Here is a 26,512-nt window from a genome sequence, read left to right on the forward strand (position 1 = left end):
CCTCCTTTCTAAAAATTGCCAACATTGGGAGAGCTGTCTCTCAGACTAGTCAAGCAACAGCCTGACATACTCATACTCACAGAATCATAGCCTACAGGCAATGTCCCAGACAGCACCATCACCATCCCTGGATATGTCCCCTCCCACCAGCAGCAGGGGTGGCGTCACAGTGGTATACAGTCAGGAGGGAGTTGCCCTGGGAGTCCTCAACATTGACGATGGATCCCATGAAATCTCATGGAACGATGTCAAATATGGGCAAGGAAACCTCCTGCTGATGCCACTTAGCGAGCCCCTGTCAGCTGATGAATCAGTACTGCTCTATGTTGAACATCACTTGGAGGATGCTCTGAGCGTGACAAAGGCTCAGAATGCACTCGGGGTGCGGACTTCAATGTCCATCACCAAGAGTGGCTCGGGAGCACCACTACTGACCAAGCTGGCCGAGTCCTAAAGGACATAGCTGATAGACTGGGTCTGCGGCAGGTGGTGAGGGAACCAACAAGAGGGAAAAACATGCTTGACTTTATCCTCACCAACATGCCAGCTGCAGATGCATCTGTCCATGACAGTAATGGTAGCAGTGACCACTACACAGTCATTGTGGAGGCAAAGGCCCGCCTTCACTTTGAGGATACCCTCCATCATGTTGTGGTGTTTCAAACAGATCTAGCAACTCAAGACTGGGAAACCTTGAGGTGCATGATCAGCAGCAGAATTGTACTCAACCACAGTCTGTAGCCTCATGGCCCAGCGTATCCCCCCCTCTCCAATTACCACCAAGTCATGGGATCAACCCTGGTTCAATGAAGAGTGCAGGAGGGCATGCCAGGAGCAGCACCAGGCATACCTAAAAATGAGGTGCCAACCTGCTGAAGCTACAACACAGGACTACTTGCATGCCAAACAGCATAAGCAGCAAGTGATAGACAGAGCTAAGCGATTCCACAACCAATGGATCAGATCTAAGCTCTGCAGTCCTGCAACATCCAGTTGTGAATGATGGTGGACAATTAAACAACCCACTGGAGGAGGAGGCTCCACAAAATTTGCATCCTCAATGATGGGGGACCCCAGCACATCAGTGAAAAAGATAAGACTGTAGCATTTGCAACAATCTTCAGTGCGGAGTGGATGATCCATCTCAGCCTTCTCCGGAGGAACCCAGCATCAGAGATGCCAGTCTTCAGCCAATTTGGTTCACTCCACGTGATATCAAGAAATGGCTGAAGACACTGGACAGTGCAAAGACTATGGACCCTGACAATATTCCGGCAATAATACTGACTGATGCTTCAGAACTTGCTGCCCGCCTAGCCAAGCTGTTGAAGTACAGCTAAGACACTGGCATCTGCCCGGCAATATGGAAAATTGCCCAGGTACGTCCTTTACATAAAAAGCAGGACAAATCCAATCCACCCAATTACCACCCCATTAGTCTACTCTTGATCATCAGTAAAGTAATGGAAGGGATTGTCAACATTGCTATCGCACAGGACTTGCTTAGCAATAACCTGCTCACTGATGCTCAGCTTGGGTTTCGCCATGTTCACTCAGCTCTTGACCTCATTTCAGCCTTGGTTCAAACATGGACAAAAGAGCTGAACTCGCAAGGTGAGGTGAGAGTGACTGCCCTTGACACCAAGGCAGCATTTCACTGAGTGTGGCATCAAGGAGCCCTGGTAAAACTGGAGTGAATGGGAATCAGGGGGAAAGCTCTCCTATGGTTTGAGTCATACCTAGCACAAAGGAAGATGGTCATGTTGTTGGAGGTCAGTCATTTCAGCTCCAGGACATCACTGCAGGAGTTCCTCAGAGCAGTGTCCTAGGTCCAACCATCTTCCACTGCTTCATTAATGACCTTCCGTCTGTCATAACATCAGAAGTGGGGATGTTCACTGATCATTGCACAATGTTCATCTTCTTAGGCAGTCCCTGGGGTCGAGGATGAATTGTTTCCTCACCAAAAATGAGTTCTCAGGTGACTGAACAGTCCAATGTGTGACCTACAGGCTCTGTCACAGGTAGGGCAGAGGGTGGCAGGGTGTAGGGTGGGTGGAGTGGTAGGGGTACAGTGGGTGGGGTGCCCGGGTTGCCATGCGCTCCTTTCGCTGTCAACGTTTGGCTTCAGATAGCCCTTGGCGATGAGGTTCAACGTGTTCAGCACCTTCCCGGATGCTTTCCCTCCACCTCATGCAGTCTTGATCTGGGGACTCACAGATGTTGGTGGGGTGTTGCACTTTTTCAAAGAGCCTTTGTTGGTTTCCTTGAAGTGTTTCCTCTGCCCTCCTGGGGCTCACTCGCCCTATTGAGCACTTGTTTCAGGAGTCTCGTGTCAGGCATGCGGACGATGTGGCCCGTATAGCGGAGCTTTGACAAGGATAGTTCCTCTTGAGGATGAGTCCAGAACTAGGGGGCACTGTTTTAAAATTAGGTGTTGCTCTTTTAGGACAGAGATGAGGAGAATTTGTTTCTCTCTGAAGGTTGTAGGAATTTGGAACTCTGCCTCAGAAGGTGGTGGAGGCGGGGTCACTGAATATTTTGAAGGCAGAGGTAGAGAGATTCTTGTTAGGCAAGGGGACCAGAGGTTCTCGGGGGTAGACGGGAATGTGGAATTTGAAGCACAAGCAGATCAGCCATGATCGTATTGAATGGCGGAGTAGCCTCGAGGGGCTGAATGGTCTACTCCCGTTCCCATTTCATATGCTGTTATGTCCGTCATGCTCCCTCTCCCTATGTTGTGCCCCTTCTTCCGCTCTGCTTGTCGTGGCTACCTGTCACCCTCTCTAACTCCCTCTCTCTCTGCTCGTCACTCTCTGTCTCTCTCTGTCTCTCACTGACAGTCACTTGCTCTCTCTGCCTGGCACATACTCTCTCTCCCTCTTTCTCTCTGTTTTTGTCACCCTCTCCCTCTCACTGCCGATTATGCCCCCTCTTTCTCTCTCTCCCCCTCTCTGTGCACGTCACACACACTCTCTCTCTGTCACTCATGATCTCACCTCTCTCTCCGCCTGTCAATTTTCCTCTCTCTCTCACTCGCTGAAAGTTATGCTCACTGCTCTTTGTTTGAATGTCACCTTCCCCTCTTTCAAAGAAGTATAACTATTTACAATACACGCTCATGTTTAGTCCCCATTACACAAGTGCATTGAACTGATGAATCTGTGAGTCTCTAAAGCGTAAAGATAATCAGCTGGTACTCCCAGATCTTGCAATGGTAACCTCGTCTGGAGGTTTCTTTAATTGCTCACAGTGATCTGTGGGATTGTCATTCTTGGATGTTGTTCCTGGTTGTATTTGGGATCTTGTCCTGGATGCAATAGGACTGTACGGTGGTCGAGGAGCTGGAATGGATCTGATTTGTCTCCGGTTATGCTTCACTGTTGCACCTTTGTGTGTAATGACTTCATAAGACCTTGATTCTGAACAAATCCTTGTCACCTCAGCTGGTTGCTTGTGGGATCCTGGATGCAAACTCATTGACCCAACTGTAAATTTCACAATTCTGTACCTGAATTTTTATTGTGCATATTAGTCACCTTATCTTGTAGTTTTAAAATTTGCTCTCTAGTTTCTGAGGAATTCAAGTGGGTAAGAGTTGGTAAGTTGGTATGTACTGGCCTGCCAAGCATGTGCCCTGCCGGTGATGGAATAGTTGCATTTAAGGTGTTGTCTGAGATGTAACATTGCAATGTGTAGATCTTGCTTGGTCTGTCTACATTTGAGAATTAGGGATTTCACTGCATGAATGATTCGTTCAGCTAGGCTGTTCGATCTAGAGTAATGAGGAGAAGAAGTAGTGTGACTGATATTCCATTTCTCATACATATCCCAAAATGGCTTACCAATAAATTGCGGACTGTTATCCATAATGATCTGTCTAGGCATGCCAAATAAACTGAAAATAGCCCTTAAGAGTGCACGTGGCAGTTATGCTTAACATATTGTGCAATTGTTGAATAATTAGGTATTTGTAAAGTAGTCGACCATGATGATGAAGAACGTGCCATGGACATGAAAGAGGTAGAATCTGACTTTGGGCCAAAGATGCGTAAGAACTTTATGTGGAATCAATGGTGCTTTGTGTTGATTGACATGTGCTCTTGACATGCCTTGTACTCCTTGATGATGACTTCAATGTCATTGTTCATACCCGGCCAATAGACTGACCCTCTTACGAGTCTTCTCGTCTGATCTATGCCCATGTGTGAGTGCTGAAGTTGTTGAAGAGTATCAATATCATCAGAGAGCCGCTGCTCAGGAATCTGTACCTCCACCATTTTCGGTGGCTGGCGGAGAGGAGGGCTGTGGCTGCTGGGGTGACCAGGACAGGGGATGTGTTGGATGGCGGAGGAGTGGGCTGGATGCTTCTGCAGGATTTGGCACATAGTGCATCAGTATGTATCTGGCTCACAGCCAATGTCATTCAAGACCTTAGGACAGTCATGCCCAGCCCTGATGTCATTCTGGGTCTCGAGATGGTGCAGGTGTGCGGTGGCCTTCCTTCAGAGCGTACCCCTGTTTGGACAGAATTCCACATTCGCCCCAAATCCCAAACCCTCCCTCTGGAGCTGGAGCCCTGCAAACTGAGTCACCTCACGGAAATGCCCTCTGTGTCCTTTAGCATGGTGCGAAGGGGGTTCCTGTATGGGCTGCCGCTGCACACCCTTCACTCCCTTGCCCTCAGCCACTGCCCAGACACGCCCTGGCATACCTTGTTGCCCTTCAGTGGCAGAGGTCCCCAGTGGGGGGGCTCTCTACATGGAAGTCCTCCTCCTTTCCATCAGGGACCTGGGGTGGAGGGTGTTGCAGGCAGCAGTCACATACAACCGTAGCATGTGTCAGTTCACGGAGTCCCAAGATGTCTGCGTCTTTTCCGGCCTTGTGGAGTGCGAGGACCACACTTATATAGGTTGTTATAAGCTGCACCCCCTTTTTAGTTACTTGAAGAACCTTTTGCCTCTGTTTTGTTTGAACTTCAGTCCCACGCTCCTGATCTGCGGGCACCCAATGAGGAGGGAGACGGGGAGGGAGGAGCATCTCCTCGTGAACCTGCTCCTGGGCCCGGCCAAGTTGGCCATTTTCAGGCCCAGGCAGTGGATGATCGAGGGGGTCATCAGGCCCGACTGTCTCCCCGTCTTCTGTGCCTATGTTTGCAGCCGGGAGTCCCTGGAGATGGAGCACGCAGTCCCCGCTGGCACCGCCGAGGCCTTCCGTTCTCGGTGGGCACCGTGGGCACTGGGGTGTTTTATTGATCACTTTGATCACATTTTGGATTAATGTTTGTAAGTTTGCTTCAAATTTTGTCTTTTGTTTCTGCAGTTTCCCTTTAAGGGGCTGCCTTTTCATTTGTCCCTTGGTTAATTTAGTTTATCTGGTTTTGACTCAAAAGAGTTACAAAATGTAATTAAATCCCATACACAGACAGACCTAACTATTTACCCCCATAAACCTACTTTACAATAAAACAGAAAAATATTGTGAAAATTATGACACCTCATGACATCCACTATGGCCCTGGTGCTGCTGTGACTCTCATTGTATCTCCTTTCTGTGTCAGTTCTGGGCACCCTCACAGGCATCATTAGAGATCTTTTCAGTGAATAGCTCTTAATGTCTAGAATCCATCCCTCTAACGCATCCGGGCTGGTGAAGAGGTCTGGAATCTGAGAGTTCCTGAGGGTGTATGAGTTGTGTCTGCTGCCTGGGTACCTGGCACACACCTGCATGACCTACCGAATATGGTCACACACCAGCTGGACATTGATCGAGTGGAAGCCCTTTCTGTTTCTGAAGGTGCATGGCTGTCCAGCAGGAGACTTAGTGGCTACGTGCGTGCAGTCAGTGGCTCCCTGCACCCGGGGGAAAACTGCAATCGCTGCAAATCCTCAGCCTTATCCATTTGGCCCTGGACATCCTGCGTGAAGGGGATGTAATTCTCAGCCCTTTGGAATATTGTATCTGTGAACACCTTGATGCAGTGGTGTGCAGCAGGCTGTGTTATCCCACTGAGATCTCCACAGGCTGCCTGGAATGTGTCTGTTGTGAAGAAGTAAAGCTCCACTGTTACCTTCAATGTGACAGGCACCAGGTGATTGTGTGAGATCTCCCCTGTCAGCATCTCACATAGTGATGTCACAGTGACTCCTGAAAGTCACTGAGTCTCACTCAGTTGCAGGTAGCTGAATCTCTGCCTGTATATTCTTGGGACAGAATAAGTTCATTTGTGCCTCCGCTGAGGGTTTCTGGGTTCCTCCTGCCCATTGGGGTCTGGCATTACTCTGCCTCCTTCCTGAGGAACCACAGCATCCTGAGCGCCCCTGTGCTCCCTTCTTCCTCTCACCTTTCTCATCCTGCTTCTCCTGTTAATCGTTCTCTCCTCCTCACTGGAGGATGTCTCTCCAACTGAGACCACAATGCCATCTGTCTCCGAGACTTTTCACCCCTGGGTAACAAACAGGAAAATAATCAATCGAAAGAACCCTCTGAACCAAAGGAGAGTCCTCCTGATGAAACAGTATCCAAAAGATTCCTCTGCTCAGTCACACGAGCAGTCTCTGCTGTCAATGAAGTGTTAATTGCAAAGCTGAGACTCTGGTGTGAGCTGCAGTTTTAAAACCCGCCCTAACAAGCTCGCTTATGAAAAAAACAAAATCCCCACCAGTCGTGATTCTCACCCTGAAGGGGTATTATTATCTTTTTACCGTATTATTGCAGTGAGATGGGTAGTTAAATAGCTCTATTGCCTTTTAAATTGATATTTAAATATCGCGGGCAGGTTCCTGACTTTTTGACCCGCCCGCGTACTGTATTATCAGCAACCGGCGTGATGATGTCATAAACGCGCCCGACATCATCATGTCCCATAATACTCTCCGTGAAGTTGGGTACGCTTCTGATCTCAGAGCTGATTATTCAGCTTTTCATACCTGTTTGCTTTCATAGTCCTGCTCTTTCAATCCACGAGCAATACCTTGCAACGTGAACTAATTAAATTAGACAATTCAATATAATCCAAATGGACAGGCCGGATTTTCAAATTGGAAGCAGGAACCTGACATTCGGATGAAATGGATCTACTTATCCACTCTATCTAGACCTCTCCTAATTTTATACACTTCAAATAGGTCTCCCCTCAGCCTCTTCTGTTCCAAAGAAAAGAACCCCAGCTTATCCAATCTTTCCTCATAACTAAAATTTCCTCTGTATCCTCCATAGTGCAATCACATCTTTCCGAGAGTGCAGTGAGCAGAACTGCAGGCAGTACTCCAGATGTGACCTAACTAGTGTTTTATACAGTTCCAGTATAACCTCACGGTGAAAGTCATAAGATGATTGGCTGGTGAGTATTGCTGCTTAGGGACTGAGTTTAAAAAATGTTAAAAATATTACCTATTAATAACAAATTAGTAGCTGGCGAGTTTTGTCTTCCATTTTTAAGTAAGGTTTATTCCCACTAGTAAGGCATATTAAGTATTAGTAGGATTTATCAATATTAGTAAAGCTTATTAATACTAGTAAGGTTTATTAGTATCGGTAAATCTTTATTAGCAAATTCCGAGTGTGAGATTTTCCACGTGCACAGAATCGAATTGAGATGAGCACATGGGCAGAATGAACCTGAGAGGCTCGACTGGGGATGCAGCCAGAAGTGTGGCCTGGTGAAATATGTTGCTTTGTTGAGTCTGGAGCCTGAAGCAGTGGATTATCTGTGAATGTTCATGTCTGGGTTTGGAGTGTAGTGTGGTCCCATATGTGACAGGGATATAAGATGGTCAAGAGGGTATACGGGATCCTTGCTTTCATTGGCTGGGGTATAGAATATAAATGCTGTGAGGTTTTAGTGGAGCTGTAAAAAAAACTTTTCACAGTTTGCTTTCATTTTGAAGCCCTGTAACCATTTTCTGTCCTAAATCACTATTTTGTGGGTGAAGCATAAAGTTAAACCAGGAGAGAAGAAACAAAGCTGAACAGCAATGCCATTGCAGTCAAGCAGCAACCAATGATCATCTAAGGCAGTTTCCACTTAAAGTGCTGCAACCTAGAGATAAACTAAGTTCAAAAGCTGTAAAAGAAAATCTGAATAGCTGTTACAACTTTCAGATAGCATTAAAAATCCTGAAAAAAGCAAAAAGATGACCACAAAATTTCTAACACTCAACTGGAACGCAACTGATCTCCTATCTGAGTTGACTTTGTTCTGATAACGCGTCAAGCTGTGTTTTCTGGACCTCAATATTTCTGAACGTGATAAACAACATTGAAATGAAAATTGCTGTCGGGAATGAAGGCCTCCACAGACTGAACATGTCAAGTCCATCAGATGGCCACCTTAAAAATCTGAATAAAATATGGTCTAACACTCGAAGATCAATTACGACTGAAGCTCAACTTCAGAATACACCTTCTGGAATTCATGTCCTTTAGTGAACAACCGACAGAGACCATTGATCAGTAGCTGCCGATACAAGGGGTGTGATTGTGAATTCACGGCAGCAGAGCTAGCCGACAGAATAATCGAGCTTGTTATAGCATCTACTCCAATAGAAGTGTTCCAAAAAGACCTCTTGGACCAGCCCAAAGTCTACACTATAGAAGTGACTACAAAGCAGATACAAGTATGAAACCAGACTATTGGGTAGAAAAAGTCTACAGGCTATGCCGAATTTATCCACCATTGGCACCATTGCCAATACAGGTTAGACTAGTAAGCAATGCAGGAGATACAATCTCATACATACATCCAGAAATTGCCCAGCTTTTAATGCTGTATTCAATGTATGTGGCATCAGAGGACATTGGAAGTGTGAGTGCTGAAAGCAAAGGCCAAAAGAAGTGGTTCAATGTCATGAGAAACCACAACCAGAGGCCGGACAGATGCAGCATTCCAACAAACCAAGGGTGTGCACCAAACATCATCAAGAGAAGATCCACGACATGTCTGGCCAAGCTACACGGTCAGGTGAGAATGACCAGACCACCAACAGTGAAAGTGAACAATCAGCCTGGTGAACATCAAAGAATATATTGGCACAGTGATACCAACAGAAGCCTTTGCCAACATCCAGATAAATATGCCCATAGCTGAAGGGGCAGCATAACCCACGTGCAAAACTGGATACCAGTACTAGTGTAAACATCATTCCATTTCACACACTGAAATGTATGTACCCACAGAAATGGCAAGTGATGATTCAACCAACCAACGCCAAACTCACTGCATACAATGACCGGGAGATTCCATCCCTGGGATCTATTACATTCAAATGTCACTTCAACAACTCACTCTGATTACCCCAGATATTTTACATTGTGGACACCACGGGTCCAGTGATTGCAGGCCGACCGGCGGGCAAGGACCTGTCCTTGGTCACCATCCATAGTAACATCAAGACAAAGATGAGGAAGACAGAGCCCAAGGAGAACCATTGGAAACCCGGTGCTTACATTGGGAGAATATCACCAAACTCTGCAATGCACATCATCGGCCAGCAGGCTGAGCGGCACAATTTGAGCTGAATTTAATTTTTTATTATTCATTCATGGGATGTGGGAGTCACTGGCTAGGTCAGCATTTATTGTCCATCCCCAGTTGCGCTTGAGAAGGTGGTGGTGATCTGCCTCTTTGAACCGCTGCAGTCCATGTAGTGTAGGTACACCCACAGTGCTGTTCAGGAGGGAGTCCTAAGATTTTTGGAAAATTATGAACATATTTGCACTTCATTACCTATCACTGGTTCCTCCTGTTTTATCTGTACACAAACCACTGGATTTTCCTGTGCCTGAAACTCAGAACCCACTGTCCTCTTAATTCCAGAACTTTTCTGCACCCTATAATTCCAACAGGTTTCCCCTGCAATTTCCAGCGGACTGAGTTCATGTGTCTAACTTTATTACAATGAAATCATCTCAATTTTCGAATGTGACTTCTACCCTCAGCACCTTCCTTTGTATTCTTAGGAAAAACATCCTGACAATTTCCACCTACTCTTTCTCACCCCTAACTACAAACCTTCCTTTCACCTTCCCACTTTCTATCCTTTTCCAATTTGAAAGGGTGACGAAAAAAAGGTTTAGCTTTCTGAACTAACTCACAATCATCAGCTATCTCTGCTGCTTGCCTGACAGATTCAACCCTCTGTTCCACCACATGAGTTCTCACTACCGAAGGAATTGAATCTTTAAATTCTTCCAAAATAATTACCTCTCTAAGAGCTGCATATGTTGTCTCTATCTTTAATGCCCGTATCTACCGGTCAAAATTACTTTGTTTTACTTTTTCAAGCTCAATATAAGTTTGCCCCGGCTGTTTTCTCATATTCCTAAATTTCTGCCTGTCTGCCTCAGGAACCAACTCATCTGCACTCAAAATAGCCTTTTTTCACCACATCATAGTTCATTGACATTTCTTCTGACAGCAAAGCATAAACCTCATGTTCTCTACCCACCTACCTGGATTGTAACAACAATGTCCAGTTTTCCTGTGGCCATTTCATCTCTTTAGTTATCTTCTCAAATGAAATAAAGAATGCTTCAACATCTCTTTCCTCAAACTTTGGAAGAACTTGTACAAATTTAAACGTCTCCTCACTGGGTTTTAAATTAAAGGTTTTTACATCATCAGAACTTTCCTCAGAATATGAGGTCTCTTTTTTAACTTCCAGCCTTTGAAGTTGGTATGCCCTTTCTCTTTCCTTCTCACTTTCCCTTGCCTCTCTTTCTTTATCCTTCTCTCTTGCCTGGAATTCCAGTTCTAGCTTCCTTTCTTTCTCTTGTCTTTCTGCTTTCTCACTTTGAAATGCCCTTTCCTTTTCTGCTGCCTCTCGCTCAATTTTTCTCGTTCCTTTCTTTATTCAAGTTTAAACTTCTTCATTTCTAACTGAAGTCTCGCTACCTCCAGCTGTGACTCACTAGTGCCAGGTATCACTTCCAACTTCAAATGTTGTGTTATACCTTCAATTATATCTGCTTTATTAACCCCTGCAGGTAACCCCAATTGTAATGTATCCACCAATTCCAGTAACTTAACTTTAGATATCTTTTGTAAACAGGCCAAACTATAATTTCAACTCCCAAACAAGTCTGAGCAACTGCCAAAGCCATATTGCAGCCTCACCACTACAAAAGGCCTCAGCCAAACTTCTCAATTCAAAGTGCTTCTCCTACTCGTAGCCTTAAGATTCACCAACTCCAAACAAATCAAGGAATTTCAAATATATCCCACAAGAATGTTATGACACAGCCGACGGTAAATGCTGAGCTGTTCAAATCCCAGAGGGAAACTTGAAACAACTGTCACAATTCATTTTCAATTTGTATAAATGTTGAGATGCCTGCCTTGAATTCAGTAGTAATAAGACCACCAAATCTAATAGGTTTTTTTACAAAACTAGAGTGAACATTTACTAATAGAGAAATGATTTTTAATCCATACACAGATCTACAAATTACTACTATGATAACTTCAAATTCCCTACTCAATCTAACTCCAAGTTACACTTTTGTCAAGGCAACAGAAAGACACATAGATTTTAAAAGACCCAGGGAAAGAATCATGATACCCTGAACAAGTCGCATTCGGAGCGCATTTTCTTCACTTTAGTCCCTGGAGACAGCAGCTTGAGGCATAGATGCTGAAGGCTTTTTCACATACTTATAAAATTTTAAAAATGCCATCCCTTACAAAACAGTCTTTATACATATCTTCCTCTTTGAATGCAAATACCCATTGTTTCACTCTGTCTTTGGACTTTATCTCCCTAATAATAAAACCCTCTTATAGCACTAAGTTTTTCCAGTAATCTTCAGGAAAAATAAACACACTGTTTCTAAACTTCACCTGACGAGGTGACACATTTCACCCCTCCTTTGAAAACAATCTAGTCTGGTTTATTTCAAAATGCAAAGGTTCCCCTGACACCTATCTTTCTAAACTTCCCCATGGTTATCTATCTAACATTTCAAAGCTGACCTCCCTTCTTAGACCAAAGCACCCAGACTAATTCATTTAAGTCTCATACACACACTGACACGTATAGACACACAGACACATCCCACTATTAGTCTATTTTACAATAAATTCCAATAACATTATAAGGATTATTACATCTTCTTAACAGTTATTCGCTACAGGATTCCTAGCCTCTGACCTGCTCTTGTAGCCACTGTATTTATATGGCAAGTCCAGTTCAGTTTCTGGTCAATAGTAACCCCCAGGATGTTAGAAGTGGGGGATTCAGTGATGGTAATGCCATTGAATGTCAAGGGGTGATGTTTTGATTCTCTCCTGTTGGAGATGATCATTGCTTGACACTTGTGTGGCGTGAATGTTACTTGCCACTTGTCAGCCCAAGCCTGGATGTTGTCCAGGTCTTACTGCATTTGAACATGAACTGCTTCGGTATCTAAGGAGTCGTGAATGGTGCTGAACATTGTGAAATCATGTATACCTATTCCAACCATGTACACTTCATCATACTGCAGAACCAATACAGAATTACTATTCAGTGAACAAGCGCAGACAAATCTCCCAAGTCATCACCTGTCAGTACTCCCAAGAGATGTGACGTATTACACGAAAAACAAGGGAATGGGCACTACACAAAGGAAAACCAATCTTGGTGGATTTCTGCAATGTTCATGCACAGAGGCTTTTAAATATGTTGATAGTATCTTATTGAAACTTATATAATCCTGAGGATCTTATTGAAACATATAAGTTTCTTAGGGTACTTGATAGGGTGGATACCAGGAGGGTATTTCCTCTTGTGGGGGAGACTAGAATTAGGGGACAAGGTTTAAAAATAAGAGGTCTCCCATTGAAAACTGAGACAAGGGGATTTGATTTCTCTCTTAGATGGTCATTAGCCTGTATTCTTTTCACTAGAGAGCAGTGGAGGGTGGGTCACTGAACTTATTCAATGCTGAGTTTGATAGAATTTTGACACACAAGTGAGTCTAGGGTTATGGGGCTGCAGACAGGAAAGTAGAGTTGAGGCCACAATCGGTTCAGCTATGATGTTATCAAATGGGAGAGCAGGCTCGGGGATCTGCCTGGCCTACTCCTGCTCCTTGATCCTGTGTTCCTATGTCAACTCAATCCAAATTATGGCCCTTCGTACCCTTATACCTAGTGTACACTATGTACAGAATTAATGAGCCATATAGTAACAATGACCTGTGTGGAAGTGCTATAAAAACACCCATTCACAAATCGTCTTTTGAAAAAAACACTGTTGTTCCTACAACCCTGTAAAAGTGTCAGTCAGACAGACCATTAAAGTATCAAACACAGCAGCTTCAACACCTCTTAATGTTGTGAAAATAAACACTGAGACATCAACAAAGCTGATCACAGACAGAAAATGTATTATAACTACTGAAAGGTGTCAATCAAGCAAAGGCAAGCCTTCTCTCCATGTGTCAAAACAGAACCTCACTGAGATAATCCTTTAATGAGTCTGGACTCTCAGCCCCTTCGGCTGTAAAAACAGTAATACGTTTTCAAAAGACAATTTGTGAATAGCTTTTTATTTCTGAGCAGTTCCCCGAGTGCCATTGTTACTTACTGGCTCATTGGTTCTATACATTGTGTACAGTGGGTTAATGGGCATGGAAGGGCCATGAGTTCACATGGAGGCTATAAGGGATGATGGGATGGATGGAGGGAATGGGTTGGCACTGGGTTGGAATGGAGGGGGGAATGGTAGGTGCATGAAAAGGACATGGGGGGCATAAGTAAGACCTTTTGACCTTAGCTTTCAAAAGGCTCCTAAATCCGGACTATGTGTCACAACTCCTCTGTGAGGCCATGAACCATGAGTCATGGAGAAGCTGGCCCGACTCGACAAAAATTCGGGAGGGCTATGATTCACCTGACCCCACAATGGAGCTGGCAAGGTCGAGAGTGCAGAGTGTGGGCTTGCTCCTCACAACCTTATCCTGTGTCAGCAAAAATTGGGGTGTGGGGGGGTGCGGTGGCGGGTTGGTGGGGGTGGGTGGCGTGCGGTGGGGGTGGGGGTTGGGGGTGGGTGGGGAACGGGGAGGGGTGCGGTGGGGGGCTGGTGGGGGTGGGGTAGCTCCTTCATTTATCCTTTCTCTCCCTTAAACCAATTTTCAATTTCTGATGTTTGCCACTTAGCCTCATTTGGAAAAATAGTCAGTAAGACATTACTTTAATTGGATGTCTACCAAAAGCAATAGTAGTTTCCTTTTAAAGAAAAGTTCCTCTAATAAAATTTCAGCAGTGTTTTTAAAAGTTCAAATTGAATTTCAGACTTCAAAGCTTCAAGGCTGAAACTTAACTCATAAACAAACTCGCTGGTCCCGTTGCCTTTCCATACAAATTTTTTTTTAATATTTATTTTTTAATTTTTATATATTTTTTTCTCACCTATATTTCTCATATTTCTCACCTACATTTCTCATATCCTGGCTCACTTCAAGGCCAAAAGGCAGGAATTTGTACTGTCCAAAACATGTGCTGAATGTTGTCACAGTGAAGATTCTTTGTCAAGCTTTAAGTCCAGTAGCCATTTCTGGCATCAAACATGGTGAAAACCTTTGCCCCTGTTGGTGCTGGTGTGATCTCTTCCAGTGTTGGAATGGGGCAGTGATCTCTCTTAATTGCTTGATTACGATCTTTGGGATCCAGGCAAACTCGTAGACATCCATTTGGCTTCTCTCTCATAATGATGAAACTTACCCAATCTGTAGGCTCTGGGACTCTGACAATCACTTTCTTTTCTTCCGTCTCCTGGAGTTCGTTTTCTAGGTTTCCTTTTAATTCTATTGGTATTTATGTGATTGGTGAATCATCAGCTTCTTCTCTGGGTCAATGGTGATGTGATAAATCATTGACTCTATACTTAAGATCTTTGGATTTTTGGTTTCTCAGTGAATTAAGGGAAATGGGGAACGGGCAAGAAAATGGAGTTGAAGACCCAAGATCAGCCATGATCATATTAATGGTGGAGCAGGCTCGACAGGCCTACTCCTGCTCCTATTTCTTGTATTTTTGTACTCAAAACTCTCAAAGCATCCAACCGTCTCAACAAAACACTCTGGGTACATTAGGACCAGATCTTTCTTGCATCTGATTGGAGGACATTTTCCAGTGGATGTACTACCTACAACCCTCAGTGACGCCTCCATCATCTCATGGTTTACTGAGTAAGCTACAACTCTTCACATCTGCTCAACCCAGGAAAGCAGGACCACCTGTTTCAGCAACGCAGAACACGCAGTTAACGGCTTTCCCTTTGTGTGTCCCTCTGATTTGGGACATTCCAAGCTGTCGAATCTCAGTTCCACCAGATGCTGTCAGTTTGACATTGCTGAATTTCAGAGCATCTTTCTTTAGGTAACCATTTTCTTTCAAATTTTCAGGAAAGATCTTCTGATATAGTCTGAGCAGGATGATGTTACTCTGTGCTTCAGTATCAAGCTTCAGCTACAGATTTATGTTTACTTCATGTCAATTTACACTCTTGTTTAAACTTATCAAATGCCTCCATAACATCATTGGCCTCTCATTTCATCCTGAGTTAGAGCTGTGTATTCATGGTTGTGGCAGCAATCATTTCGTTTTCATGCAGTTCACTCAGTTTTTTTTCATTCTATACTAATTTGAGTTGATTTTTCTCAAACTAATTCAGCATTTATTTCATTTATATGGTTTGGGGTTTACTCACAAACACTTGCTGCCACCATGTTACATCTTATGGTTCCCAGAAGTCCAAAATAATTAGAATTTTAGATACAAATATCGGAGCTGAGATGCAGTGCATTTCTCCAGAACTCTCCATGTGCTGTGGAATGATACATTATTACTTTGGTAAACTAACCATCATGCGATAGTCAGTGATGTGGCATTCTGGATATATGTGTATACCTACATGTCAAAATATAGTTCCTAAATCATTTTGGAATATATATAACGACCTTGTGGTCTATAACATGGAATAAGGGGGAAGAATTTCCAATATCTCCTTTATTTATCCTTTCTCTCCCTTAAACCAATGTTCAATTTCTTAGCCTCATTTGGAAAAATAGTCAGTAAGACATGTCTTTAATTGGATGTCTACCAAAAGCAATAGTAGTTTCCTTTTAAAGAAAAGTTCCTCTAATAAAATTTCAGCAGTGTTTTCTGGTCCCGTTGCCTTTCCATTCAAAACAGAAAATGTTTCCTATTCATTTGTCTGAGCAGTTTTAACCTCTGTTGTGGGACTTTTAAACCTATTTTTTCTCAGGTGGGGGTTTCAGGTGGGGTTCAGTTATTGCCGGGCAGACCCCTTTCTGACCCTCTATCTGACTCTCCTTCACTCGGATGTGTGACCAAGAGTCACAGTGACTAGCTCCACCTGCTGGGCACTCATAGTATCGGGCAGGGATATTGCTCATTCAACCTCCCTTTGTGGATCATTAATCCAGCATTCTGTTTTTCTTTTCATTTTTTTCCCCCTTTTTTCATGTCAAAGACTACAAGGTCATTGTTATATATATATTATTCCAAAATTATTGAGGGGTTATATTTGACATGTAGGTATGCACTTATATCCAGAATGCCACATCACTGACGATTGCATGGCAGTTAATGTACCAAAATAATAATGTGTCATTCAACAAACAGAAACTAGAGCCATCAACATAAATATCTCATCCCTCAGGGTGGATTCCTGCCTTGAATCCTCCCTCAGTTTCCCAAACCCCCTGTAAGGTACAAGTAAGGGGTTCTCCCAGATAGTTGAGATTAGCTATGAGTTTAGGGTCATCCATTCTGTTTACCTTAATGTTTTTCCCACTTCGCAAGAAAGTCCATCTGGTTATTCTGGCACTAGATCCTGTTCCTTCTTTCATTTTTCTGTCCAACAACAGTCGGATTGGGTTGTGCTGGGTCAGTAATGGATGCCGGTGAAAATGGTAAAATGTTTCACTGCCCAACAGGTCACTAGCAGATGTCCCTCACAGAGGGAAAACCCCTCTGCTAGGACTTTGGACACATCGGCTACTGGTCACAAGTGACCGTTTGTTTCCTGCAGAAGGACTTCACTGAAACTGACGTCAGTGGCTGCAGCTTCCAGATAAAAGTCCTTGTCGGGGTCCACAGGTCCCAGAGCTGGGCCAGTCTGCAAGCCCATTTTCAGTTTAATGAAAGCCTTTTCACATTTGTCATCCCAGTCCCAATGCTCCCTGTTCCACTAGGGAGGCTACAGCCTTTTCCAGGTCTTTCCCCACTTCCTTAGGGAAAGTGTATTGTTTCTATGGTTGGGACATGGGGTCTCCCTCTATCCTGACTTCTCCCCCAGTCACTCATCCACAATCATGTTTGTGAACAGTGGAGACTTCCCTATTTTCTTCTACTACAGTCCTATACATTTCCCGTGTCCGAGTTCTCAGAGTTTTTAAATAATAGGATCCTATTGATGTCATTTCCCATGTCTCACCGTGACGTGGAGGAATAACCAACACCTCGTCCGCTATCCATTCCACCCCACAAACAGTTATTTACCACGAGAGGCAACTTCCAATCTGAACCTAAAACTCCCATCCCAGGCTGGTCCCATCTCACTAAAACACACGTCCACTTTGTTGGGGTCCCACCCTTAACATTTAAGGGTTTGGATATCGCTCCAGCCACTGTGTCACCTGTAAATCTTCCCAATACAATGGATTCTCCTGTAGATCATAGGAGAGGGTGAATCTACCACCGTGCTGGATACTCCAGTGTCTACTACCTTTCTTTCCCTCCACTATAATATCTACACATTGTCTATCATACTCATCATACCTGAGTGGACAAGGATAATCAGGCTGGGTGCAGCCCCTTCCTGCTGAATTTCCCGGGACACCCTCTCCCTGGGCGACATGGACCTGACCCTGGGGAGTGTTTTCGTGCTGACACCATTTCATTGATGGTTGGAATTTCTGTAAACTAGGGGTGTGTGGGTCGAGTCTCTCTTGACTCCGAGTCTGACTCTGGCGCGTGCCCAACGGATGAAAAATTCAGGCCCATGGTCCAAGTGTCCATCTCGTGTGGCTGCTTGTTCCTGTACCACCCTGATGTCACGCTCTCGCTGCCCCTTCTCACTCGACCTCATTCTGTCAGTTGAGCTCCCTCTCTCTCTCTCTCTCTCTCTGCTTATCGCGGATTTGTTTTGCAAGTTGCATTCACTCTCTCATTCTCTCTGTTCTTCCCCTTCTCTCTCTCAAGAAATAAGGAGGGAGAAGATTAAATATGAGGGTAAACTAGCCAGTAATATAAAAGAAGATTGCAATAGTTTTTTTAGATATGTAAAGGGTAAGATGGAGGCAAAAGGGGACATTGGGCCACTGGAAAATGACACTGGAGAAGTAGTAGTGGGGAACAAAGAAATGGCGGAGGAACTGAATAGGTACTTTGCGTCAGTCTTCACAGTGGAAGACACGAATGACATCCCCAATGTTTAAGAGAGTCGGGGGGCAGAGGTGAGTATGGTGGCCATTACCAAGGAGAAGGTGCTAGGAAAACTGAAAGGTCTGAAGGTGGATAAATCACCTGGACCAGATGGATTACACCCCAGAGTTCTGAAGGAGATAGCTGAAGAGATAGTGGAGGCATTAGTGGTGATCTTTCAGGAATCACTGGAGTCAGGGAGGGTCCCAGAGGACTGGAAAATCACTAATGTAACCCCCCTGTTTAAGAAGGGAGTGAGGCAAAAGATGGGAAATTACAGGCCGATTCGCCTGACCTCGGTCGTTGGTAAGATTTTAGAGTCCATTATTAAGGATGAGATTTCAGAATACTTGGAAGTGCATGGTAAAATCGGGCAAAGTCAGCATGGTTTCATCAAGGGGAGGTCATGCCTGACAAATCTGTTAGAATTCTTTGAGGAGATAACGAGTAGGTTAGACAAAGGAGAGCCAATGGATGTTATCTACTTGGACTTCCAGAAGGCCTTTGACAAGGTGCTGCACAGGAGGCTGCTCAGTAAGATAAGAGCCCATGGTGTTAGAGGCAAGGTACTAACATGGATAGAAGATCGGCTGTCTGGCAGGAGGCAGAGAGTGGGGATAAGGGGGTCCTTCTCAGGATGGCGGCTGGTGACTAGTGGAGTTCCGCAGGGGTCAGTGTTGGGACCACAACTTTTCACTTTATACATTAATGATCTAGATGAAAGGAACTGAGGGCATCCTGGCTATGTTTGCAGATGATACAAAGATAGGTGGAGGGACAGGTAGTATTGAGGAGGCGGGGAGGCTGCAGAAGGATTTGGACAGGTTAGGAGAATGGGCAAAGAAGTGGCAGATGGAATACAACGTGGGGAAGTGTGAGGTCATGCACTTTGGTAGGAAGAATAGAGGCATAGACAATTTTCTAAATGGGGAGAGAATTCAGAAATCTGGAGTGCAAAGGGACTTGGGAGTCCTAGTCCAGGATTCTCTTAAGGTTAACTTGCAGGTTGAGTCGGTAGTTAGGAAGGCAAATGCAATGTTGGCATTTATTTCGAGAGGACTTGAATATAAAAGCAGGGATGTGCTGCTGAGGCTTTATAAGGCACTGGTCAGACCACATTTAGAATATTGTGAGCAATTTTGGGCCCCGTATCTCAGGAAGGATGTGCTGGCCCTGGAGAGGGTCCAGAGGAGGTTCATGAGAACGATCCCAGGAATGAAAGGCTTAACATATGAGGAACGTTTGAGGACTCTGGGTCTATACTCGATGGAGTTTAGAAAGTTGAGGGGGGATCTGATTGAAACTTACAGAATACTGAAAGGCCTGGATAGAGTGGACGTGGGGAAGATGTTTCCATTAGTAGGAGAGACTAGGACCCGAGGACACAGCCTCAGAGTAAAGGGAAGACCTTTTAGAACAGAGATGAGGAGAAACTTCTTTAGCCAGAGAGTGGTGAATCTATGGAATTCATTGCCACAGAAGGCTGTGGAGGCCAGGTCATTGAGTGTATTTAAGACCGAGGTTCTTGATTGGTAAGGGGATCAAAGGTTACGGGGAGAAGGCGGGAGAATGGGGTTGAGAAACTTATCAGCCATGATTGAATGGCGGAGCAGCCTCGATGGGCCGAATGGCCTAATTTCTGCTCCTATGTCTTATGGTCTTACGGTCTCTCTGCCTGTTGTGATTTTGTTCTGTCAGTCGTACGTTCGCTTTCTCTGCCTATCGTACGCTCTCCCGCTGCCTGTTGCACACACTCGTGCTCTCTCTCTCTCAGCCTTGGAGATGGTTCAAATGAGATTTACTAGGTTTTTAGCTGGAATGAGCGGGTTGTCTTAGGGGGAAAGTTTGGACAGGCTGGGCTTGTTTCCACTGGAGTTTAGAAGGGCGAAGGGTGATCTGATTGAAGTATACAAGTTCCTGACCAGTCTTGGCAAGGTGGTCGTGAAAAGGATATTTCCCTTGTGGGTGAGTCCAAAACTAGGGATCACTGTTTTAAAATTGGCGATCGCCATTTTAGGACAGAGATGAGGAGAATTTTTTCCTGTCAGAGGATTGTGCGACTTTGTAACTCTCTGCCTCAGAAGGCAGTGGATGCAGGGTCATTGAATATTTATAAGGCGGAGGTAGATGGATCCTTGTTAGGCAAGGGAATCAGAGGTTACCAGGGGTAGATGGGAATGTGGAATTCGAAACACAAGCAGATCAGCCATGATCTTATTGAATGGCGGAGCAGGCTGGAGGGGCCGAATGGTCTACTCCTGTTCCTATTTCTTATGTTCTTATGTCTGTCATGCTCTCACTCTCTCAGTTGTGCCCCTTCTCTCGCTCTGCCTGTCGCGACCTCGTTCCGCCTGTCATTCTCTCTATCTCCCTCTCTCTTTGTTTGTCTCTCTCTCTCACTGTCAGTCATACCCTCTCTCTGTCTGGCACATTTCTCTCCTTCTTTATTTTTCTCACCCTCTCCCTCTCACTGCCTATTACGCTCTCTCTCTCTCTTTCTCTCTCTGCCTTCATGAACTAATTCTGCCCTTCCCACCCTTAATCTCTCTGCCAGTCACTCTATAACCCTCTCCCTCTCCCTCTCTGTGCATGTCATACACACTCTATCTCTTGTCAGTCATGATCTCACCTCTCTCTCTCTCTCTCTGCCCACCACATGCTCTCTCAATCTCTGCCTGTAACACTCTCCCTCTCTCTACCTGTCACGTTGTCTCTCCCTCTCTCTGCCTGTCACATTATCTCTCTCACTCACTTTAAGTCACAGTCTCTGCTCTCTGTTTGTATGTCACCTTCCCTTAATCTTGCTGCCACCTGTCTTACCACTGCTGATCACCATGTCGTGTTATTAGAATGATATAATACCTTGGGCTTATTTACTCTACAAGAGACAAGGCACCAATTTCTTATCGGTGATTGGGTAAACACGTTGTGGGTCAATCATTAAGACTAGGCACATGGTTCTACATAGGTATAAAGCTTGAAGGCATCAGAGCTGTGTGTGTGTGCTCTGCTCAAAGCAAAATGAACCAAGACTGGATCACGTGGCATACTTACCTTCTAGTGATATCACTTAAAGGCATATTATAATCAGTGCTCTCTCTGTGTCATTCATGCTCTCTCATCTCCCTCTCACATGCTCTCTCTCCATCCTCACCTGTCCCTCTCACTCTATCACAATCTCGTTCTGCCTATCACACTCTCCCCCTCTGTTAACCTCTCACTTTCATTTTATTTATTCTTTCATGGGATGTGGGCATCACTGGTAAGGCCAGCATCTATTACCCATCCCTAATTTCTCTTTATTTGAGTGACTTGCTCAGCCATTTCAGAGGGCAGTTAAGAGTCAACCACATTGCTGTGGGTCTGGAGTCACAGGTAGGCCAGACCAGGTAAGGATGGCAGATTTCTTTCCCCTAAACAACATTAGTGAACCAGGTGGGTTTTTACAACAATGGTTTCAAAGTCATTATTACTGAGAACAGCTTTTAGTTTTAGATTTTATTAATTGAATTTAAACTCTACCAGCTGCTATGGTGAGATTTGAACCCATGTCCCCAGAGCATGAGCCTGGGCCACTAGATTACTGCTCCAGTGACATTACCACTACGCCACCATCTCGGTCATGCCCCTTGCCCTCTCTGCCTGTTATGACCTAATTCTGCCTGTTGTACACTCTCTTGCTTTCTGCCTGTCACTCCCCCTTCCTTTCTCTCTCTCTCTGCTGCGTTCCCTCTTGTTCTCTGCCTGTCGTGGCCTTGTTCCGTCTGTTGCACTGTCTCTGCCAGTCATGCCCCTTCTCTCTCTTTCTCTGACTGGCATATCCTTGTTCCATCTGTTGCTCTCTCTCTCTCTCTCTCACACACACCATCAGTCATGCCCTCTTGCTCTCTCTCTCTCAGATGCGCCCTCCCTCTCTGCCTGTCCCTGTCTCTTTCCGGTCCTATCTCTTTCTGTCTCACTTCCCTTCTCCCACACTTCTCTCCCTCTTTCTCTACCCCTCTCTCTCCCTCCTTTGCCTCGCTCTCTCTTGCTTCTCCCTTTCCCCTTCTCTCTTCCTCTCTCCTTCTATCTGCCTGTGTCTCTCTCTTTCTCTCCCCCTCTGCCTGTCCCTCTCTTCCCTCCTTTCTCCCAGTCTCACTCTCCCTGCTTGTCTCCCTCTCTCTTTCACACTTTCTCCCCCTCTCTCCACCTGTCTCTCCCCATCTCTTTCTGCCTCTCTCTTCCTCCCTCTGCCTGTCTCTCTCTCTCTCCCACTCTCTTCCCCTCTCACCCTCTCTCCGTCTCTCTCTCTGCTCTTTGTTCCTCTCATTCTCTCTCTCTTCCTATCTTTTTCTCTCTTTCTGCCTGCCTTTCTCTCACTCTGCCTCTCTCAATCTGTCTCCCCATTTCTTCCTCTGTCCCCTTCTGTCTTTCTGCTTCCTTGTCTTTCTCTCTGTCTCTCTTCCCCTCTCTCTCTCCCTGCCTGCCTGTCTTTCTCTCTCTCTCTCTGCCTGTCTCTCTTCCCCTCTCTCTCTCCCTGCCTGCCTGTCTTTCTCTCTCTCTGCCTGTCTCTCTTCCCCTCTCTCTCTCCCTGCCTGGCTGTCTTTCTCTCTCCCCGTCTCGCTCTGTCTCTCTGCCTCTTTCTCTCTGCCTGTCTCTCCCCACTTTCTCTGCCCGTCTTTCCCTTTCTCTCTCTGCCTGTCTCTCTCTCTCCCTCTTTTCCATGTGTTCTTGTTGTCTTTTGGTTTCCAGATGTTGTTAATAATCACACTTTATATTCGTAAAGATAAAAAACTGTGTTTAATTTTGCCACCCTGTCTGATTCAAAAGAAGAAGCAGATTGAACTGGTTACATACACATCACTTCAGTCTCTGGTGCAGCTGTGAAATGTGGCCTCCTGGAACACTTGCACATAACACATTAGTTTGAGATAAGTAGTTCCCTGAAGCTATTTACAGGTATTTACAGATAAAACAACATATAACTGTCTGTCTCTCTATCTGCCTCTTCCCCCTTTCTCTCTCTCCCCTCCTCTCTCTGCCTTTCTCTCTCTGTCACATCCTTTCCCTCCCTACCTGGCATGACCTCACTCCATCTGTCATGCACGCTCTCACTCTCTGCCTGTCATACCCCCTCACTCTCTCAGCCTGTGCCCTCTATCTCTGTTGCATCTTCTCTCAGCCCATCGCACCCCCTCGCTCTCTGCCTGTTGCGCTCAATCTCTCTCTTCCTGTCATCCTCACTATCTCACTGCCTATCAAGCCCTCTCTTTCCTTTTCTCATTGCCTGTCCCACCCCTCTCTCTCTCCCCCCTGCCTGTCACACCCTCTCTCTCTCTCTGTCTCTGCCTGTCACACCATCTTTCTCTTTGCCTGTCACACTCTCTTTCTCATTGTCTGTCACCCCTCTCAGACTGCCTATCAGGTTATCTCTTCCTCTCTGCCTGTCATGACCTCATTCTGAATGTTGCACTCTCCCTCTGTGCCTGTTGCTCTCTCCCTCTCTATCACGCCCTCTCTTGCTCACTGCCTGTTGTGAGATCATTCTGCCTGTCGCACTCTCGTCCTCTCTGCCTGTCACTGTCTCTCACTCTTTCTCTGTCTGATGCACTCTCACTCTGCCTGTCGTGGCCTTGTTATACCCTCTCCCACACTCTCTTTCTCTCCCTGCCTGTCACATTCTCTCACTGTCAGATACTATCTCTTCCTCTCTCTCTGCTTGTCTCTCTCTCTTGTCTGCCTCCGTAATCTCTCTGCCTCTTTCTCTCTACCACACCCCCTCTCTACCATTCTCTCTCTCGCTCACCCTCTCTTTCTCGCGCACCCACTCTCTCATTCACCTTCTCTCTCACCTCTCTCACACTCCCTCTCTCGCTCACCCTCTCGCTCGTTCTCCCTCTCTTGCTCTCCCACTCTTGCCCTCCCTCTCTCTTCCCCTCCCTCCCTCTTTATCTCACTCTCCCTCTCACACCTTTTATCACACTCCCTCCCTCTCACTCACCCTCCCTCTCGCTCACCCTCTCTCTCGCTGACCCTCCCTTTTGCTCAACCTCTCTACATCTCCCTCACCCTCCCTCTCTCACTTGCCCTCCCCCTCTCTCTCACCCCCCCTCTCTCTCTCTTGCTCTCCATCTCTCTCACTCATCCTCTCTCTCTCTCACGCTCACCTTCTCTCTCGCTCTCCCTCTCTCTCTCACTCAACTTCTCTCGTTCACCCTCTCTCTCGCTCACTTTCTCTCTCACTCACCCTTTCTCTCTCGCACTCCCTCTTGCTCACCCTCTCCCTCTCTCTCTGCCCCTTTCCCTCCCTCTTTCTCTGTGCCTTTCTTTATCTCTGCCTGTCTCATCTTGTCCCTCCTTGTCTCTCGCTCTCCCTCACTCTTCTCTTTTTCTCTGCCTGTCTCTCCCTCTGCCTGTCTGTCTCTCTCTTTGCCAGCCCCCTTCTCTCTGCCTTTCTCTCTCTCTCTCTCTCTCTACCTATCTCTCTCTCTGCCTGCCACTCTCTCTCTCTCTCTCCTCCAGTCTCTCTGTCTCTCTCTATTCCAGAAACTGTAGATCCCTGATTCAGTGCAGTCCTGAGGCCTTGTCACCCTCCCTAGCCCCTCCCCCATCTGTAACGGGGTTTCCTCAGCCTCACTGCAGGGTGTGGGCACCAGGTAAAACCTTCCCCCCGGGCAGTGTCTTCCCGTTTCCCCTGTGCTCTGTTTAAACTCTTCCCCGGGTGGGGGGTTGAATTTCTCATTCTGGTTCATTGCTGATTTTCCCAATCACTAACCGGCTGTGAAAGTTACAGTGAGTGTGACTAACATTTTATTTGTGTCCATCTGTTCCCAGCTCCAGTGACCTTCGACCCTAATACAGCCCATCCTAACCTTCTCCTGTCTGAGGACCCGAGGAACGTGAGAAACACCGGGAAACGGCAGCAGCTTCCCGACAATCCGGAGAGATTTGATTCCTGTCCCTGTGTCCTGGGATCAGAGGGATTCACATCAGGGAAACATTCCTGGGAGGTGGAGGTGAGGAACAAGACTGAGTGGGATGTGGGTGTGGCCAAGGAATCCAGCAATAGGAAGGGGCAAATCTACCTGAGTCCAGGTAACGGATACTGGACAATGTTCCTGAGCGAGGGGAATAAATACTGGGCGTGTGAGAAATCACCGAAACTCTTAGAGCTGAGTGTGAAACCGAGAAAGATTCGAGTCTGTCTGGATTATGAGGGAGGGAAGGTGTCCTTTTATAACTCAGATAACAAGTCCCATATCTACACTTTCACTGCGACATTCACTGAGAAACTCTATCCTTACTTCTATCCAGGTACCACTGATGGTAAAAACACAGAACCACTGAAAATCTGTCCCCGGACAGTAACAATCCAGGAGGATGAGGGTTTTATCCCTTCATCCAAATAAAGATTGTTTCTTGTATGTGGGTGGGGGAGGGGGGTTTGTTCCTCTGTCGATGAGGGGCTGGTGTCCTTCACGGATCCTGCCCCCCCCCTCCCATTATCACGCACTGTCAGCGGGGGTCGTCCATTCTTCAGGAACCACGGGCTGATATCCCCAGGACCTGCTCGACCTGGTCGAGGATTCAATTAAAAAGGCCCCACACACGGGGTCACTGGGCGGTGGTGGGGGAGAAGAAGGCCTCACACACTGGGTCACTGGGCATTGGGGGGAGGAGAGGAGGAGAAGGCCCCACACACTGGGTCACTGGGCATTGGGGGGAGGAGAGGAGGAGAAGGCCCCACACACTGGGTCACTGGGCAGTGGTGGGGGAGGGGAAGGCCTCACACACTGGGTCACTGTTCGGTGGTAGGGGAGGGGAAGGCCCCACACACTGGGTCACTGTGTGGGGGAGGGGAAGGCCCCTCACACTGGGTCACTGTGTGGGGGAGGGGAAGGCCCCTCACACTGGGTCACTGTGTGGGGGAGGGGAAGGCCCCTCACACTGGGTCACTGTGTGGGGGAGGGGATGGCCCCACACACTGGGTCACTGTTCGGTGGTAAGGGAGGGGAAGGCCCCACACACTGGGTCACTGTGTGGGGGAGGGGATGGCCCCACACACTGGGTCACTGTGTGGGGGAGGGGATGGCCCCACAT

The 26,512-nt window shown here is 46.2% G+C and overlaps 1 protein-coding gene across 1 annotated transcript in view; it reads left to right on the plus strand.

Moving 5' to 3' along the window:
* The window catches only part of LOC144695598 (zinc-binding protein A33-like), a 39,239-nt gene extending 13,418 nt beyond the window's left edge, over window positions 1–25,821 (plus strand). The window contains exon 6 of the mRNA XM_078566497.1: window positions 25,247–25,821. Within this exon, the coding sequence (XP_078422623.1) occupies window positions 25,247–25,821 (575 nt within the window). The remainder of the gene's footprint in view (window positions 1–25,246) is intronic.
* Window positions 25,822–26,512: the final 691 nt, after the last annotated feature.

The sequence above is a fragment of the Cetorhinus maximus genome, chromosome 21, assembly GCF_964194155.1.
Source record: "Cetorhinus maximus chromosome 21, sCetMax3.hap1.1, whole genome shotgun sequence".
NCBI classification, from domain to species: Eukaryota; Metazoa; Chordata; class Chondrichthyes; order Lamniformes; family Cetorhinidae; genus Cetorhinus; species Cetorhinus maximus.